Below are 17,669 nucleotides of genomic sequence, written 5' to 3' on the forward strand. Positions count from 1 at the left end.
TAAAGTTTGTTGAATTTTCATAATTTTTGTACGAAGTTTGAAATGTGGATTTACGTGGCGCTGGTTACAGACTTTTATAAAAAAAAAGTATAAATATTGAATAAACAAAAGAAAAATAGCCAAAACTGGTCAAAATGTCACTTGACTTAATCAGTTGACCACAAGTGTACATAAGTCACCAAAGAATGAAAGCGCATAGAATCGCTTGCAACAGAGACACTTGAAAAACTAAAGCTTAAGCTTTTTTTTTGATTTGTTTGTGATGAGACCATTCAACGAGTGGACGTTATGAGCCATTAGTACAATATTTGAAGGTTTTCCAAAAGCAATTGTTGGAAGAACTCATTAGCAGCATAGTGTAAATCAAATAATACTCATAATGATGGTGAATATTTATTGTACATACAAGTATTTGAAAGTCAGTTGAACATAAGTTTATTTATAAACTGTGCTTGAGTGGATACAAAAGGTTTGTAATTAGGTCAAAGTCATTGTGTTCTTATGACTTTGGTTTTTTAAATGTGGGAAAATGAGGTGTCGTGCTCAAGCTTTACCGCATTGAAGTTAAATGCAATTAAAACTTTTCAGAGATTTCTTAGATTTTGTTAACTTTTCGGACTAGGTGGTCAAGTGGCTATGATATTTGAAAAATGTTGTTGTTTTTATATAAATACTAACTTTTTTTTGAGATACCTAAAAAACATAGCGGACACTTAACACACTTTTAACTAAGAGCTGTATCGAGTTTCTGCTTTAAATTGTTGTATGTGCCTTGATGTTGCCACAAAAATTGAGGGACCAAAAGGCGCCGCCTCCGAACTGCAAATGGTTTCTTAGTCCTGATTTGACGCTCACTGTCATATAGACTTCAGAGTGCAAAAACCTTAACTAATATACGGCTCCAAAACTTGCAACGTAACCCCCGTTGGAAATGATAAGGTGGGTAGGCAAAGCCTTAAATGCTTTTTGGATAGGGGAGGGGCGGTGAAATAACACAAACGGCAATAACGCAAAATTTTCTTTGTTTCACTTTTAAATGGGAATAATAGCAAAATCTGAGTTTTGCTTTATTTCCAACAAAGGTTGGAAATTTTGCCTTATTTCCCATTGCTTATTTATACTATTTGTAACAAAAACAGTTTACTGACCAGAAGGAAAAAGAAATTTGTTTATTCCAAAAATACAATTAAACAAAATATGTGATATAATTCATATGAAGAAAGTAATATTCACAAAATATTTTTACTTATGAAAAGTCTAAAAAGTATGTAATGGTCGCATACACATGTTCATATCTGAAGTACAAACTACGATTTTTTCCTGTCTTTGCTCCAAAGTTAGGTTAGGGTGCAGCCCCAGAAGTAAGAGCCTGACTTAGAAAATTAAGAGTTTGTGATTTGAGAAAAGCACCGACTACTTAATCAAGAAAACGTCTCGAGCCGATTATGTAATTCCGAATTCGACTAGTCTCAATGCCCCAGAGCTCCTCAGGGATATTTAGGATGTGCGAGACAAAGTATCTTAACATTTTACAATTGGCGCGGGTAGACATTGCCGCACTCTACGCACATTTCGCATGAAAAATCTCTCGCATAGGTGTTGTATTTTGGCCACTAAGATTGTGCGATTTGACCCCGTTAGACTGTGGGGTTTGCTAAAGTTGCAGGTTAATTCCAATAAGCCGCGATAGACCGATACCCGTACAGCTAATATCCGGGTCTATGCGGCAGAGTGAACCCGTGGCGGAAAGTTTAACGATGCTATATTCCATTCATAATGGCCTTAGTGGAGCTTTCAAAAATAAAATGATTTTTGTTGATACCCTTTAGTTGGAAAACCCTTTATTTTAGTATCTATACTTAGCTTAAACTTAAAGCAGATCTTTTTATGTGATCCCGAGCAAATATCTACAAAATGTTGTGTGCAGTTACCTACGGACGTAAAAACCGGAGAACGTGTCAGCTGACACGATCTATCTTATGGGATCTGCGTGATAACAAAAACTCACCACCGCATGATCGTGACCTAGACGTTGCTTCACTCTCTTTCTGTCAACAGCACACTTGATATGCTTCTACGTACTTCTACGCTACGCTACGTACACGTTCGTGGGTAACCGCGCTCTTAATGTGCTCACCAATTTTTCACCTTATATGTAAATAAGTATTCGAGACAACTTACATTCAATTTCTCTGTGTACACTTACCGTTATCAAAGACGCATCCTCGAGCACATCTGATTTGAGATTTCGGCCACCGCCAGCCAAATTCGCATTACTCGCCAATAGCACCGAGTTTAGTAGATTCTTAAAACTCAACGATGTGTAACTGAATGGCGAGAGTATAGTGAAGGCCTCCGCGGTGCCGACCAGCAGCTGTAGTGTAATCAAAAAGACCAACGCCAGCGGCCACAGGCCAAAAATCCGGTAACAAATATTTTCACTTTTCAGCATCGTTGTCGCGTCGTCGTCAACGTAGTCTTTCTGTTTATTTGCAGCAGCACGCGAAAAATGTGTGCAAATAAAATTTAGTTACGCGGCAAACGCGCCCAAAAATGTACGGCCGCGGCGATCTGTTGCACAAGTCAAAAGCGTAAGCGCATGTGCGTACAAATAGAAAATACGCTTGAAGCAACAAACAGGCAAACGGGCATACGACACGCGTAAATGTGAAAAATTAGCACGCTGCGAAGTGATTTTTTTTTTTTTANTGGGTAACCGCGCTCTTAATGTGCTCACCAATTTTTCACCTTATATGTAAATAAGTATTTGGAAACAACTTACGTTTAATTTCTCTGTGTACGCTTACCGTTATCAAAGACGCATCCTCGAGCACATCTGATTTGAGATTTCGGCCACCGCCAGCCAAATTCGCATTACTCGCCAATAGCACCGAGTTTAGTAGATTCTTAAAACTCAACGATGTGTAACTGAATGGCGAGAGTATAGTGAAGGCCTCCGCGGTGCCGACCAGCAGCTGTAGTGTAATCAAAAAGACCAACGCCAGCGGCCACAGGCCAAAAATCCGGTAACAAATATTTTCACTTTTCAGCATCGTTGTCGCGTCGTCGTCAACGTAGTCTTTCTGTTTATTTGCAGCAGCACGCGAAAAATGTGTGCAAATAAAATTTAGTTACGCGGCAAACGCGCCCAAAAATGTACAGCCGCGGCGATCTGTTGCACAAGTCAAAAGCGTAAGCGCATGTGCGTACAAATAGAAAATACGCTTGAAGCAACAAACAGGCAAACGGGCATACGACACGCGTAAATGTGAAAAATTAGCACGCTGCGAAGTGATTTTTTTTTTTTAATCTAAAACAAAAAAATATTTTTCGAATATCCAAAGTATTTAGCTAAAATGTGCGCTGCGCATGCGCGGCACGCAATCGCCTGAACGCGGGTTGTTCGGTGGCTGTTACGCGGTGGGGGCGCAGTGGGCGACTATTCGCGGTTGCTTGCACTTCTTTGTTGCTGCGGCTGCGGCTGCGGCTGTGGCTGCTACTTTCCTTTACCACTTTTCTGCTGGCTTAGCGATTTATTTTTGTTTGTAGCAAAAAGTTATTTACAAGTTTTTTTTTTTATTATTATTTATTTTCGCACAACTATGTACGTTTTTGCTACTTCCTATTTTGGTTTGTTTAGCTATGCGCCGTGCCTGTCGAGCGCTACCTACTGACTTTGTGGCTTAAAATGTATTAATGCTATGCTAATAACTGATGTTTCACTACTGTTTGCTTTATAGTTCGAAACTTCATGCACTATAATTTTTAGTTATTCCGTTTTATTTGTTGTTGTTGTTGATTTTCATATTTATTTATTTTTGGATTTTGAGTTATTTGTAGGAAATTGCAGTTTTTCGTTAAATTTCTCAATTTCGAATTTCCGCGCTTCAACGCAACAAAATATTCAAATTATTTGCACTAATTTTAGTTTCTTTCCGCGCGCGCTTCACGGCCGAGTAAACTCATTCACATTAGGTGATTGCATTCGTTTTACCGTTAATTGGGCCACAAATTTGAAAGCATAGAAAAATGGACTATTAATTTTGCAACACAGAAACAATGCACATTCACATTATATTTACTGCGCCTTTTTTGTTGTTGTTGTTGCTGTTAAAAAATGCAGTGGTTATTCAATATTTTCCTTTCGCGCTCTTTCACAAGTTTTATGTTTAGTTGGAATCTGCACGTTAGGTTTTTAACACCACCGCTCGACTTGAAATTCGCTAACAAACTGCAGCGGCACTAAGCGCGTTTTGAAGCAAAGCTTTAATTTTGAGACGGCGATCGCATCGCTGTTTGCTACCTCGCCTTTGTTGACGCCGCTGAGCTCGAACTCGAACGGTTTTGGTCGGGCAGCAGAGTAGCGAACTTGCTCGACGGCCGTTAAAGAAGAAGTTGGTTGCAAGAATTAAGCAAAATATGAGGATATATTTGTTTCATTCAAAATTTTACTCTATACTTACTTTTACATACTTTTAATTAAAATGAAAAAGTAAAGTTAGATTATTTATTTATTTTAGAATGAATTTCCGTCATCCCTTGTCAAGTGCAGAACTCCACGCATGTCGAACGTTTTTGATTGATAGCCACATAACAGCCATTTAAAGCAGCTTATGACTTCCGATATTTACACCTATGGGTAGCATACGAACATATATATGTACGTTCGGAAACGGGAGAAGGGAAACGATGTGATGTCTTGGACATGTAATGTCCGGACCCTTAATGTGGAAGGTACCTCTGGCAGGCTGGTTGATGTCCTCAAAAATACGAAGGCTGACTTTAGCGCCATCAAAGAAATTCGATAGACAGGGCAGGACAAGAAACTCGTCAGGCCTTGCAAAGTCCAGTTCAGCTTCCACACAAAGGAGCGCAATAAAGCGAGATTAGAATCCATTTCATTCATTTGGGCCAACACCCCAACGGTAGAGAAAAAAAACGAGGCAGAGATGTCTTCTATGAGCGCTTGATCTCATCATGATACAAAAGTCATGCTTGGAGATTTCAGTTCAGGGTGCGCCAGGAAGGGACCTTTGCCCTCGATTTCAGCATACAAGCAAGCTAATCGCCGACGCCTAACGCCGCCACTATTCAGTCACCAATGCCAAATCACACAGAAAAGTGACATGATTGAGCAGCACGTCCAAGTGATGAAACTACAATATCAAAGTTAGTCTCCATTAGTCAAAGCATTGCACCATTTGCACTCACTTAAGAACAGTGGCTCTCTACCGTTCGGTACGAAAATTCGACGCCATCGGTCTGGTATCACCCCGCGGAAGAAGTTACTTTTTGGTACGAGTTTTGTGCCGGCGGCGCCATTAGCGAACATTACAGAACGAATATTATCGATTTATTTTGGCCTAGATGAACAATACAGACGTGTACGACGTGTGTTTCTAGCAGCATGGCGATATGTTCATTCCTCATAACCGATTCGAGGTTATGGTAAGCATTCCTTATTTCTGCGATTGCAAATATTTTACCTGTACAGTGTTTCGTTCATCTTTTTAATATGAAAACAATAGGATTAACTGTTCTTTCCATTGGTACTTTAGTCAAGTGCAAAGAGAATTTATTTTCATCATTCCAGCTATTTGTACAGACCTAATTATATGGTCTGGCTTAAGCTGCCTAGGGTTTATGTTCCACAGCTGCAAAATGCAATCATTTCTTTCTTATCTATGTAGCTGTAAGGCGGGTTCTTTTTTTAAGATTATAGACAAAAAGCAGCATGTGAGTGTTATTCCACAGCACTGGGAGAAGCTCTTGGAATGAAGTATTCCTTAAGAACTTTTTATGTTTAGGTTGGGTTAGGAGGGTGTGTATGTAAAGTTCCATGCTTCCACTTGAAATTGTCCATCGTGGTGAGTAAGTACCTGGCGCAGGAACATTACACTAATCGGAGCTTATTTCCAAAGATAAAGGGAATAATAAGCAAGCCATTAACCTGATGTCCACCTGCAATCGCAAAAGAAGTGAAGAGGGTAATAGAGTTCCCACCTCTGCTATTTCTGCCTCACTGGCAAATAACCGTGGCCGCAGGTGATTGAGTCGCCTCGACTGCAGGCTTGAACATCGGTACAGAAAGTGATCGGCATCGACTGCCCGCCCCTCTTTGGACCATCAGTGCAGATGGATATATCATCGTCGTCCACAGGTAGACCATGACCCTGCTCTGAAGGTAAACTATGTAGGCTTGTATTGAAGCCCCATACGGGCATGACTTAAGGGGGTACCGGCTTCTAAAGCAACTTTAATTCCCTTTAAGCCGGCCTTTTTATTTCAACTGGTATTTTCGTAGTCTGTGGCTTTCCCCATTTTGACAACCCTAAGTCTGTGGGCGCTTTTGAGCCCCACACCATGAAAGATCATGTTAAGCTTCTCCTGAGTTGTTGCCAAGGCATGCTACATTTTGCACTTTCCTATTATTTTCTGGTTGCTTCTTTTGTCTTGAGCTTGTAAGTGTAAATATTTCTTGTTATTTGCAACGATAACTATTGCGAATATCTTCGAGTTTGCAAACTGTGGACAAATCAGTCGATTGAGAAATGGGAGACTGAACTGATTCCAGCCATCAAAAACTGTGAGAGTGTTGGAAAAATTTGTGTGAAACAATTAAATTAAAAAAAAAAAGTAACGTTAAGAAGAATACTATTGCCATCTGCAACATGTCTGACCAAATGCATTGCAATAGCTTCAATTAGACACGCTCAAGTCGTATGTACATATGTACATATGAATGCGCGCAGCGGTATGAGTCGATTGATTTGTAATTTTCTGCTTTTTCAGCGATCAGCTGATCGCGCGTTGGGAACTCTCTTCTATTTGCTCCATCGCCAGCCGACAGCTTTTCAGTTTGCAAACAGGTGTCTGACGACATTCCACAGCCCACAGCGGCGATTTGGCGTACAATGCAACATACGACACGACAAGTGCATATGCACTTACTTGCTTGCTGTTGGTTGGACGGACATTTCGGTTTGGCTCGAGGCTACCTTAATAGCTACATATGTATATGATTTTGGCTCGTGCCAGGCGTAGCGCTATCGTTGTTGGAGCTACTTACAGATGCCTGTACGTACATACCTACGCATGTTCGTTCGTATGTACATGCATATATACATATGTACGTTTGTAGGTTTGTATGCACTACTTACATACATACGTATGACAAGGAGCTTTGCATGTAGTCCGCCCAATATCGAAATTATTCGGTACAATTGCTAAGTTTTTACGGAACAGTGCACTTAGAGAAATAAGTCACTTAGGTTGAGTGCGTCTCCGGCTTCACATTTTCCTCAGAGTATCGAACAGTGCAATAAACCTACATGTATGCACATATGTACATATGTATTCCCATACCCCGAACTAACACATTTGCTACCAGCTACTAGTATATCTGTCTACTACCCATATGCCTGTCTGTCTGCCTCTCTATCGACAGGTAAGTAGCCGCAATGGCACTTACGAGTAGTTTGCTAATGGGGCATACTTCTTTATTTTCTTCTACTCCTTCTTCGGCTTCTCAACTCAACTACTTGGCATCTTTTCCATTTCATTCACTTTACATTTTTGCCGTGCATTTTCCATATTTTATTGCTTGGCATTTTATTTTCTATTTCTTTTTTTTCCTTCGATATTTTTACCTACATATATTTGTATATTATTTGCACATTGAGTTTTCGCATTTGTTTTGATGATTTTTGCACTTTTCTTGGCTATTCTACTATTTTTTCTTTCAAGCTGATATTATTTTTAAATCTTACTAGCTTTGTGCTGCTGCTGTTGGGAAATGTTGCTGTTTGTTGTTTTGAATGAATGCGGTAATGCGGCAGATGTTTGACTGGCTGGCTGTTGGGTCGAGTGGTTGGCTCATTGGTTGGTTGTTAAGTTCGATGAATAGCTTCGCATTTATTTTCTTTTTTCTTGTTATTGAAATCTTTGGAATTCTTGAAGGTAGGTATTTTTGCTTTGCAGTTTTCTTAACTTATGACTGTATCATTTTATATAGATCGCCTTATCAATGGCAACTGAATTGAATGTGTCGTTATGCCATCATCATAGTTGAGGTTATGTTGGAGAGCTTGGAGAGTAAAATCTCCAATCTCTTTGGGATCTCTGAAAGGCTTTAAGCAATAGTTTGCCAAGTCTGCGTAATCGTCTAATGGCGGTTTCCTTTCTACAAAAAATGTTGCCTTCTCATCGCCCTCTTCGTAGTGTTTGTGCGTAGAGGGATAGGAGAAGGTTGCATTTTTTGGTGGAAACGAAATCGGTTTCTTCTTAAGAAGAAACTTCGTAGGACCTAGGTTCGATCACTTGTCTGAGCAACATCTAAATACATTTAGGGAGTTTATTAACGTAAACTTTAAACAGCTTTTACGTCGTATTATAAAAGATGCGAGAGAGAGATATAGAGAAAGTGAGAGAGGAATATGCAGGCAGATGAAGCGGTAGCGCAAGATGTTACCCTTCCTTCGTTGTATGCGCTTCTCCACTTACATACGTATTTATTCTAAATAGTCGAAATGGTATTCTGGATGTTGATCCGTGTTACGTCAACACAGTTATGACTGTCTGTGTAAGTTACGGTGGTTGCGAAATTCCATCCGACGCTTGACGCTTGATTGAGCTGTGGATCCGCCGAACTAACTCTCCTTATGTCATGCTTGGTATTTTGACAGATCTGACACTTCTACCGGTACTTCCTACTCGTTTAAGACGACTGCACAGGCGCAGCATAGTTTAGAGCCGTTTCTTGTCTTTGAGAACTCTGTCGCGACCCTTTACCTTGTTAGCGAACCTGCCTTTTGTGTAGACGTTTCGAAAGCTTTGTCTAACGTGGATGATTTTGGTTAAGGCCACAATTTATCAGCGTGTTAATGGCGTTATTTCTATGGATGTACTCATGGATGAGCTCAGATGTTGCACAAATGACGAAAGCAATAAGGCCCCACATTCTGAGGGATAGATTTACGAGTATGCCGGCTTTAAGAGGTGCCGCTACTCTTATGACTAGGATGGCGAGCCACAGGTCATTGACACAGTTGAGGTTTACACTCCATGACCCCTGATTTTTTAGCTTCAGCACCTCTGGACCATCCGGGTTAATGGCTTTGTAACTAACCAATCTGAATTAGGGCTTAGTAAAATTAGAAGAAGGATGCGTAGGTCAACTGCGCGCCTCAAATTGAAACCAGGATTTTAGTTTATCAAGAATTTTGTTATTAGAGCTTTATCTTCCTTTTAACTTTCTGTATATCCTTTTTCGTTAATGTGTTTTCTTTTTCATAAATTGTCCACTATGTTATCTCACATTTTCTTTCCAAGTTGTTTCCACTTGCGTTTTCTTTGAACCACCAAGGTTGGTTCTTCCATTGCGTGCGAATTCTATGAAGCAACCATGGCACGAATATTTTTGTTTTTAAGTTTTTCAAGCTACCTTTTCACTCTCGTTCACGCATTGTTTGAAATGTTAAAATTCTTTCAAAATTTATTTCGTTGATTACATACTTATCTGCCGCTACTCGCCTTCATTTCCTCATTTCAAGATTATTTTCTTAAGTCTTGCATTAACATACATAAATCCAACTCTTTTGAAATACGCCATCCTTTGTTTTGATTATAAATTTCATTCTTTAGTTTTACCTTGTGCCTTGTGCTGCTTAAAAGCTGCTGTTTATCATTCGTGCTTTCGTGCAATTATGTGGAATATTGCAGACTATTTTCTCAGTCTTTAGCTTTCAGCCACAAATTTCAAGAGCTCGCTTTTTGCCTTTTGTCTCATCGAGTGGCAGAAAAATACGCTTTACATATGAATACCTATGTACATAAGTATGCATGTGTGTACGTGCACTTGCTTATATGCATATTTATGTATGTATGTATATTTGAGAGCTTTGGTTTTCATTCTTTCGCATGTTTACATATTTATGGGTTTTTATGAATATTAATGCACACTGCCTAGCGCAAGAGATTTATCGTCAGTTTAAGTGAATGATCCAAATAGGAATCGCTTTCGAAATAATCAAGATACTGTAACATAAATGCATGTAAGTAAATAATGTATAAGAACTTTAGTTATCTATAAAAAAAGTAAGGCTAATGACTCTTAAGCCCAGAGCTGAAACGTTCAGATAAACTGAGAACAACGGCTTAGGTTCCAATCCGGCTTTATGCTTCGAATGCACGGGGTCAAAGCCGCACTATTTCGGCGGTTGGAACGACCGAGGTTACAATGCGCTCCTACTCCAAGAGGAAATCTCCTGAGGATAAGGCGTGACATATGACATTCGTTGGACCAGTTTTTTTTATAGACTCAAGCATTATATCCACAAGGTTGTCCATGAGATAACTGCGACGTTCTTCCATTCGACTCCCACTTGTGATTCCAGTCAGACTTAAAAGCGACAATTTAATGAGGTGGTTAACCTCGGTAGAGAATGTGAACTCCACTTCATGGAGGGAGGGAGTAGCTGAAAAGATGGAAAGTGTTATTCCGGTTATGACCGGATAAACATTAACTTCACTCTCCCTGGAGTTCATTGAACAGAGAATAGTCCGTACAAAGTCGCTTTATGTTTGGAATTGCTTCCCCGATGCTGCGAGTGTCAGTATAAACTATGATTTTATAACCCTCCCAGGTTCTACAGTACGGATCAGAAGACTCCATATTGAGGTAAACCTCACTGCATTTATGAAAAGATAGTTCTTCTCACGATAGAGCCGATTCGGCCGCACTTGAATGAGTCTACTGATAATGGCTTCTTTTTAATTTTGGCTTATTGATCTGAAAGGTACAAAATCTATGTATACTAGCCTTGCTCCATTCTCTGTGAATCTGGTAAGGGTTAAGACCTGCCTTGGGGATGTTTTAATTTAATCATACGGAACTGGTTTCACCATCTTGTATTACCATTAGACCTCGTATTGAAAATCCTGTGCGAGCCAACCATCTGGCTGCATGTTTCGTACCTGATGGAAGATTAAATACTTCCCTTGTAAGATCAAGGAATGAGTTTTTATCTCATTGTTCATCAATACGTATTTGTTTTATGTTCAGTCGAAGGGAGTAAGGACGAGAAGAAATGTTTATGTAGATTGACCCTCGCCGTAACACTTTGGCTCCATTGAAAGGAACACGCTTCACAATTCCTTGAAGTAGATCGCGACAAACTACTGCATTAATTTCCAACAAGGCTCAAGTAGCCGCTTTTCGGTTTTCTGCATTAAGCTTTATTCGAAAGTCCTTGTAACACTTTGCTCAGCTCCGCGATGCACTAACTTGGTTTCATGCGGCGGAATTGTGTCAACTGCGGCAACACTAAGTTGACTGCTGCAGTTGCAATTCCCACTTACCGGATTCTGTTGCAGTTCTGCGATGGCCTTTGTGCGTGCGGTTGAAAGCCATGCATCATTGAAAAATTGCTTAAAAAGTGCATTTACTTAAGACGATCGAGAGAGGGATGAGGACGGCAGGCGAAGGCGAAGGCGAGTCAGAAAAGGGAATGAATAGCAGCAAAGGCGGTGGCTGATGCTGTGTACCTCGAGACCGAATGCTGCTGCACGTTAAACTAAAAAAACGGTGATTGAGAATGCATTAAGGCAAAAACAAGACACTGTGTGTGCCACACGGCAACTGTCAGCACAGTGGCAGCAATTCCTGTCAAGGTTAAAACGGATTTAAGCAAACTGCGAGGCATATTTACAAACATACATACATACATCTATGCGTATTTATATACAAGAATACTGATGTGTGTATGCGTGCGCGGCATTTATTTGCGGTGCTCCAACCGCAGAGCTATAATTAAAATTAGCAAAAAGACAAAAAGTGAAAAGTTAAGTGAATACATAAAATATCAGGTTGATTAAATCGACGGCAAGGCAATTGAGTAGTACTCATACATACATACATACATATTTATAGCAGATACTCTCTCGTTCGCCTGTAGTTGCCACTCAAATTGGCAGCACACTAACCTCACTGAGCGGCTTCTTGGCTTTTTGTTTTTTGTTTTTTGTTTATTCTTCTTACTTGTACTTCTTCTGTTTTTTGTAATTTCAATGTCACGCACTGTTTAAGCCAAAGTACATTTGGGCCAAAATTGCCACAACAACAAAGTTGATGAAGTTGTGGTTGCAAGAAAAAACATGCCGCTGCAATAACAAATTAAGGTCAAAACAATGGTAATCAGGCTGAGAAATTGGTAAAATGTCAAAAGCTGGAAATGTTAAAAATCCAACGATGTGTGGCTTATTGCAGCTATTAAACTTGATTTAACCTTGACTGGATGGCAGTGGACTGCAACACCCGCACAGAAGCAACACGCAGTGGGGAGCCAAAAATAACAATGCAACATTAAAATGAGTTAGTGGAAATATACTCAAAAGTAGTTATAAATTGAGTTCAATATGTACATACATACATACATATAGGCAGGCAGGTTACAATCTTAGTCCTCCATCATCTCTAAAGTCATCCTTATTTGGTGGCGCTGGGGTCGAGATATTAAAAAAAAACACCTATTCATGGTCCGATTTAGTTCAAACTTAGTATCAAGTTCAAAAGTTAGACGAGGAATAAAAATTTAGATCGCTGAAATAGATAACGAAAGAATAAGTTCGGTTCAAATTACACTGTGCAAGTTGTAAATTTGAGCAAACATTTTGAAAGTTGAACTCCCATAATTGGTAAGTTCTAAATTCAATGCCATACACCGTGTTACCAGATTGGCTCCGGTTTTCGAGATAACGGTATTTAAAATTGGATTAAAGCTTAACTACTTTATAAATAACTCCCTCAGTTTTGAAGTTATTTTGGTACAATTTAGCACAAGACTGTTTTTAAATATTTCATTAATTATTCCCTAAAATTATAAGAAAGACGTATTTTCTTTATGTTAATGAAGTCACGGTTGCCACTTAAAAATATTGTGTACCACGATATACAAGTAAAAAGGCCCAAAATAAAATAAAATGTACAATTTCTTGCCGTCCAACAAAAATATATACAGTGACTCAAACAAGTGACCGCGTGTTGATTTATTTTTAATTCATGGTTTTCGAAAAATTTTTTTTTTTTGTTATTTTTCTATAAAAAACTTATAAAAAATTTAGAAAAATTCGACAAATATTCATCGACATTTAAATTTGTAATCTGAATCTTTACAACATTTTTGAGTATGCAGTTTTTTAGTCTATACAATTTTATTTTAATAAAGGGAAAATTTCAATCGCCTAAAAAATCGCTTGGATTTTTGAGATTTTTTTTTGGTGACGATTTTTTTTTACTTTTTTCCATACAAGTATGAATTTCTTATGAAATAAAATGCGAGAGACCGTAAGCAACAAAATTTCAAAAAAATCAAAGCCAATTTTTGTAAATTGCACTTGTTATATACCAAAAAAAAAAACGCCGCAAAAGCAGCCTCCAAACAAAAATTCTCAAAAATCAACGCGATTTTTTAGGCGGTTGAAACTTGCACTTTATTTGACTAAAATAGTATGGGCTATGAAACTGCATATCCAAAAATGCTCTAAATATTTAGATTATAAATTTAAATTTTGATGAATATTTGTCGAATTCAAGCAAACATTGCTTCAAAAGGGCCCAAAGTAAACAAAAAAAGGCGCAAAGGCCCAAACGGTGAAAAAAGGCCCATATTTGGTACAATTGTACAACCGTGAATGGAGTTAATCGATAGTTGAATCCAAACAAACTGCTATACTGCTATTGAATCCAAAAATCTAAGTCCTATTTTGTTTAGTATTCTGGTCTAAATTAGTCTAATAAGTGAATTGATTGTTGTGTGTTAGTATTGTTCTCCTCCAATACTCATGTATATATACATACATACATACATACATGCAAGCATACCATACAACTATGTAAATATTTGTATGTATTTGCATCCATTTTGAGTACAATTAGTGACTATTGAAATATTTTAAACTGCATTTTTTGATAATCCCCTTGAGCTCTGACTCTGCACGCCCACTTTGGCATTCCGCTCTTTCGATTCGATTTTTGTACGACAATTGGCAGTGCGGCAGCATTTAACCGACATTTATTGGGTTGCCAAAATTGAGCAAACACTTAGAGTTTTGTATATATGTACATATATATTGATTCTAATTCAAATCTACAGTTGATAAAAGAGGAAAACACGCAGATGAAAGGGTGAAAAAAAAAAATATATTATTTGTAAAAATACTTAAGTGAACTATAAATACATATGTGAATGAACGATAACTATAACTATTGCAAGGTCTTAAGTTATTTTTTTTTTTGCAATCGTATTTAAATTATCAAATTCAAAATATGTACAACTTTTTTAAATGTAGCAATGTATGGGTTAAAGTCGGCCAGTTCGAATCACGTGCCGCTAGTATTCTTGGTATTTTGTCACTAGTTCACTGCTGTAGTTCGCCGTTTCGATGTTGTTGAATGCATTCTCGTTTTTCCGTTCGACTTGATGTTAAGTGACGTTGATTGAGTTTTATTTATTTTTGCTTTAATGCGATATCTCAGTTCACCTTCACGGCAAGCCGTTGCCAAAGTAGCATTTAGCACCAGACGCTTTTGGCTTTTGGCGCCGAAAATCAGGTTGCAAATTGCAGATTTTGGAAACTGAATTCCGTAAATTGGTGCATAAATTTGAAGTTGCGGAAGGTCAAGGTGACAGCGGCTGTCAACGTCGAGTGACTATTGAACTAGAGAATACTATTTGATAGTTTGTTACAATAATTCCAGAAAAAATTTTATGGAGAGAAAGAACCTAAAAATCAGGAAGAAAAAAGCTTTTTCTGATAAATGAGCCTACACTTTATGTAATGACGTCATAACGGTACTGTGACACAAGATACAAAAGCAGGCCAGATGAAGGCAATAAAATTTTGCAATCGAGTCGCTACAAGTAAACATTAACACGTACTTGTTTTTGTTGTAGCTATTTATTTTTTTATTTTTTCACCACTTAAATGTTGTGCATGACTAAAAATAATAACAGCAAAAAAGTACATACATTAATGTAATAAAAACAAGAAATACAGTAGGAAAATAAAATGAATAAAATGCAAAAGGCAAGAAAGACATCATAAACCAGGCGTGCGACGTTAAAAATTATTTAGGCCATTAACTGGAGCGTCCGCAATGAATAACAGTAGAAAAATGCATATTTATTTATTTATGTATACACATTAGGGTGGTCCAAAAATTCATGTGAATAAGTAAAGTCGGAACTTTAATGTCCTCACCCCCTAGGATGGTTCTATACGGAAAAAATTATACCCCCGTTTTTTTTTTTATTTTGAAACCAAAAAATGTTTAGAGTTCGCTCAAAGCGCTCAAAGTTGTCTCTGTATTTTATATGGAACAAACAAGTTTTCGTTTGTTTCTCCACAGGAGACTAATTGTTTATTATACAATTTTCGAATACTAGCAATTTTTGCATTTTTCGAGGTTTTTAGGGGGTGCTATTAAAATAGTTGGTAATAGAAAATGGTTAAATAAACAACTGGCTATTGTTACTGAAAGTCTCCTCAAGAGAACCAAAGTTTTCCGATCAAAAATATCGATTTTCGAGAATTCTATACCATTTCTACGAAAACTTGTTTTTTCCATATGAAATAATTCTTTAGCAAAAAATACGTTTATGTTAAAATTTTGGAAAATATGTGGCATATGTGTATCTCGGTAACCGTTCAATCAATTTGTACCAAATCGGCTTTCCACATAAAAGCAAAACGCTGAAAATTATTGAAATCGGACTAAAACTACGCCCACTTTATATATAACGGTAAATTTTATAAATGCTTGAAACTTCGATATTTCATACTAATAACAATCCCTTGAAAAGAGGTAAAATTATTATGGAATTTTGGAAAATGGGTGTGATACCGCCCACTAATGACTATATAAGTTTATCTCGTTATGTCTAACCTTGTTTACCACGGTAGTTTTCGGAAAGGTGAAAAAACTGTATTGAATACTTGCGCCGGGTGTTAGACTTTTTGACTTGTTATATTTCAAATGGGTATTACTTTTTTCGGTATAGAACAATCCTAGTAGGTGAGAGCATTAAAATTCCGACTTTGTTTTTTTTTCTACCACCCTAATGTATATATATTTATATACACATGTAGCCAACGTTTTATACATACTTATACATACACATATTTAAATAGTCCATATGTATGTATATTTACAAACTACGGTGTCCCACCAACAGAGCAAAAAAAATCAAACTTACCGCTGCACAACTAACTTCCAAAGAGTCTACTGACTTTTCGACTTAACGACCAGCTGTTATGTGTTTCTTTTTGTTGTTCACCTGCGGAATAGGCTGCCTGCTGGCTGAGCGATTTGGTCAGTGATCGCCACTTCTCAACGGCATTATGACCAGGGGTAGGCCGGCAATCGACAGAGGAGTTTACATTTGGTTTCATTGAACTGAGTCGCCTACTGTGACAAGAAAAACAAAAACAAAAGCAATAAATAAATGAATGGCTACAATTAAGTGATTATGGGCGGCTGCAATTGTGCTGGCAACAGCAGCAGCAGCAACCACAACAACAGAGCGGTCGACAGCAGGAGCGGCAACATCAGCCACCAAGCAAAAGATTTTTATTAATGTTTTTTTTTTTTTCAGCGACACTGTTGCTGTTTTTGTTGTTGTTATTGTTGTCGGGTTGCTGGTGTTTAGCCAAATGATGCAGCGAAAGGTGTTTGGCAATCAACACTGAATCTACCGTTTAATTGCTGCTTTTATGGGGCATGCCACTGTGCTACTGTGTTACCAATGACAGTGGTTTTGTTTTGTGAATTGCAATTATGTGTTAATGCTGCAACAATACTATAGTAATATTTTTGTGATTATGTTATCCACGTAATACGCCAGCAAGTGAGTGAACGTGAAATGGATGTATGGATGGATGCTAAGGTGAAATGAGAAATAATAATATGTATGTATGTATATAGGCAAGAGATTAAACTTGCGGTGGCTGGCTAGCCAGTGATACTATGGAGTCATAGTTTAGATAAATTTGGATAGGGATATGGATTTGAATACGGATATACTAGATATAGATGTGGATATGGAGATGAATAAGAATGTGGATGCGGATCCATATCCGCATGGATATACATACATACCTAGACATTGATATACATACAAACATAGATATAGATATGAATAATGATACGAATGTGGATATAGATCTGAATATAGATATAGATCTAAATACGGATATACATTGTACATAGGGGCTATAAAAAATTTGTTTTTAAAATATTTGTACTAGAACAATCGAAACACTCCTTAGCAAAAGTTTAATGATTTTTACCGAAATTTACATTAATTATATCCAGGCGAACCCTACGTTCGGTTAACAATAAATTAAATAAATGTCGAAATTGCCTTACAAAAATACCTTATATTCGCAGACGTACCCGGAAGAACAATCTCTGAAATTTAATTAAAAAAAAATAATGCCAGAGATTATTATTTCGAGTAACAATAAAGATTAGGACAGCCAGTGCTGTTTTAAGTGTTTTTAATTACCTTTCATATACTTACAAGTAAGACATGATACCCTCGTATACTCGTTATGAAAAAAGTTTTAAGCCTTTTTAAATCATTAAGTTTTTACATTCACTCATAACTTGC

General features: G+C 37.8%; 1 protein-coding gene across 2 annotated transcripts in view; it reads right to left on the bottom strand.

The window, feature by feature from the left end:
* LOC108369713 (lipase 3-like) overlaps window positions 1–16,323 on the bottom strand; it is a 35,573-nt gene extending 19,250 nt beyond the window's left edge. Inside the window, exon 1 of one of the 2 annotated variants that reach the window (XM_017624882.1) lies at window positions 2,207–2,680. In XM_017624882.1, coding sequence (XP_017480371.1) covers window positions 2,207–2,452 — 246 coding nt within the window. In that variant the 5' untranslated portion in view covers window positions 2,453–2,680. Of the gene's footprint in view, window positions 1–2,206; window positions 2,681–16,253 lie in introns of those variants that run through there. The other variant, XM_017624883.1, reaches the window with a different exon arrangement.
* Between the last annotated feature and the right edge of the window lie 1,346 nt (window positions 16,324–17,669).

Source organism: Rhagoletis zephyria, unplaced genomic scaffold (assembly GCF_001687245.7).
Source record: "Rhagoletis zephyria isolate East Lansing unplaced genomic scaffold, Rhagoletis_zephyria_1.1 Rzeph_scaffold_03814, whole genome shotgun sequence".
NCBI lineage: Eukaryota > Metazoa > Arthropoda > Insecta > Diptera > Tephritidae > Rhagoletis > Rhagoletis zephyria.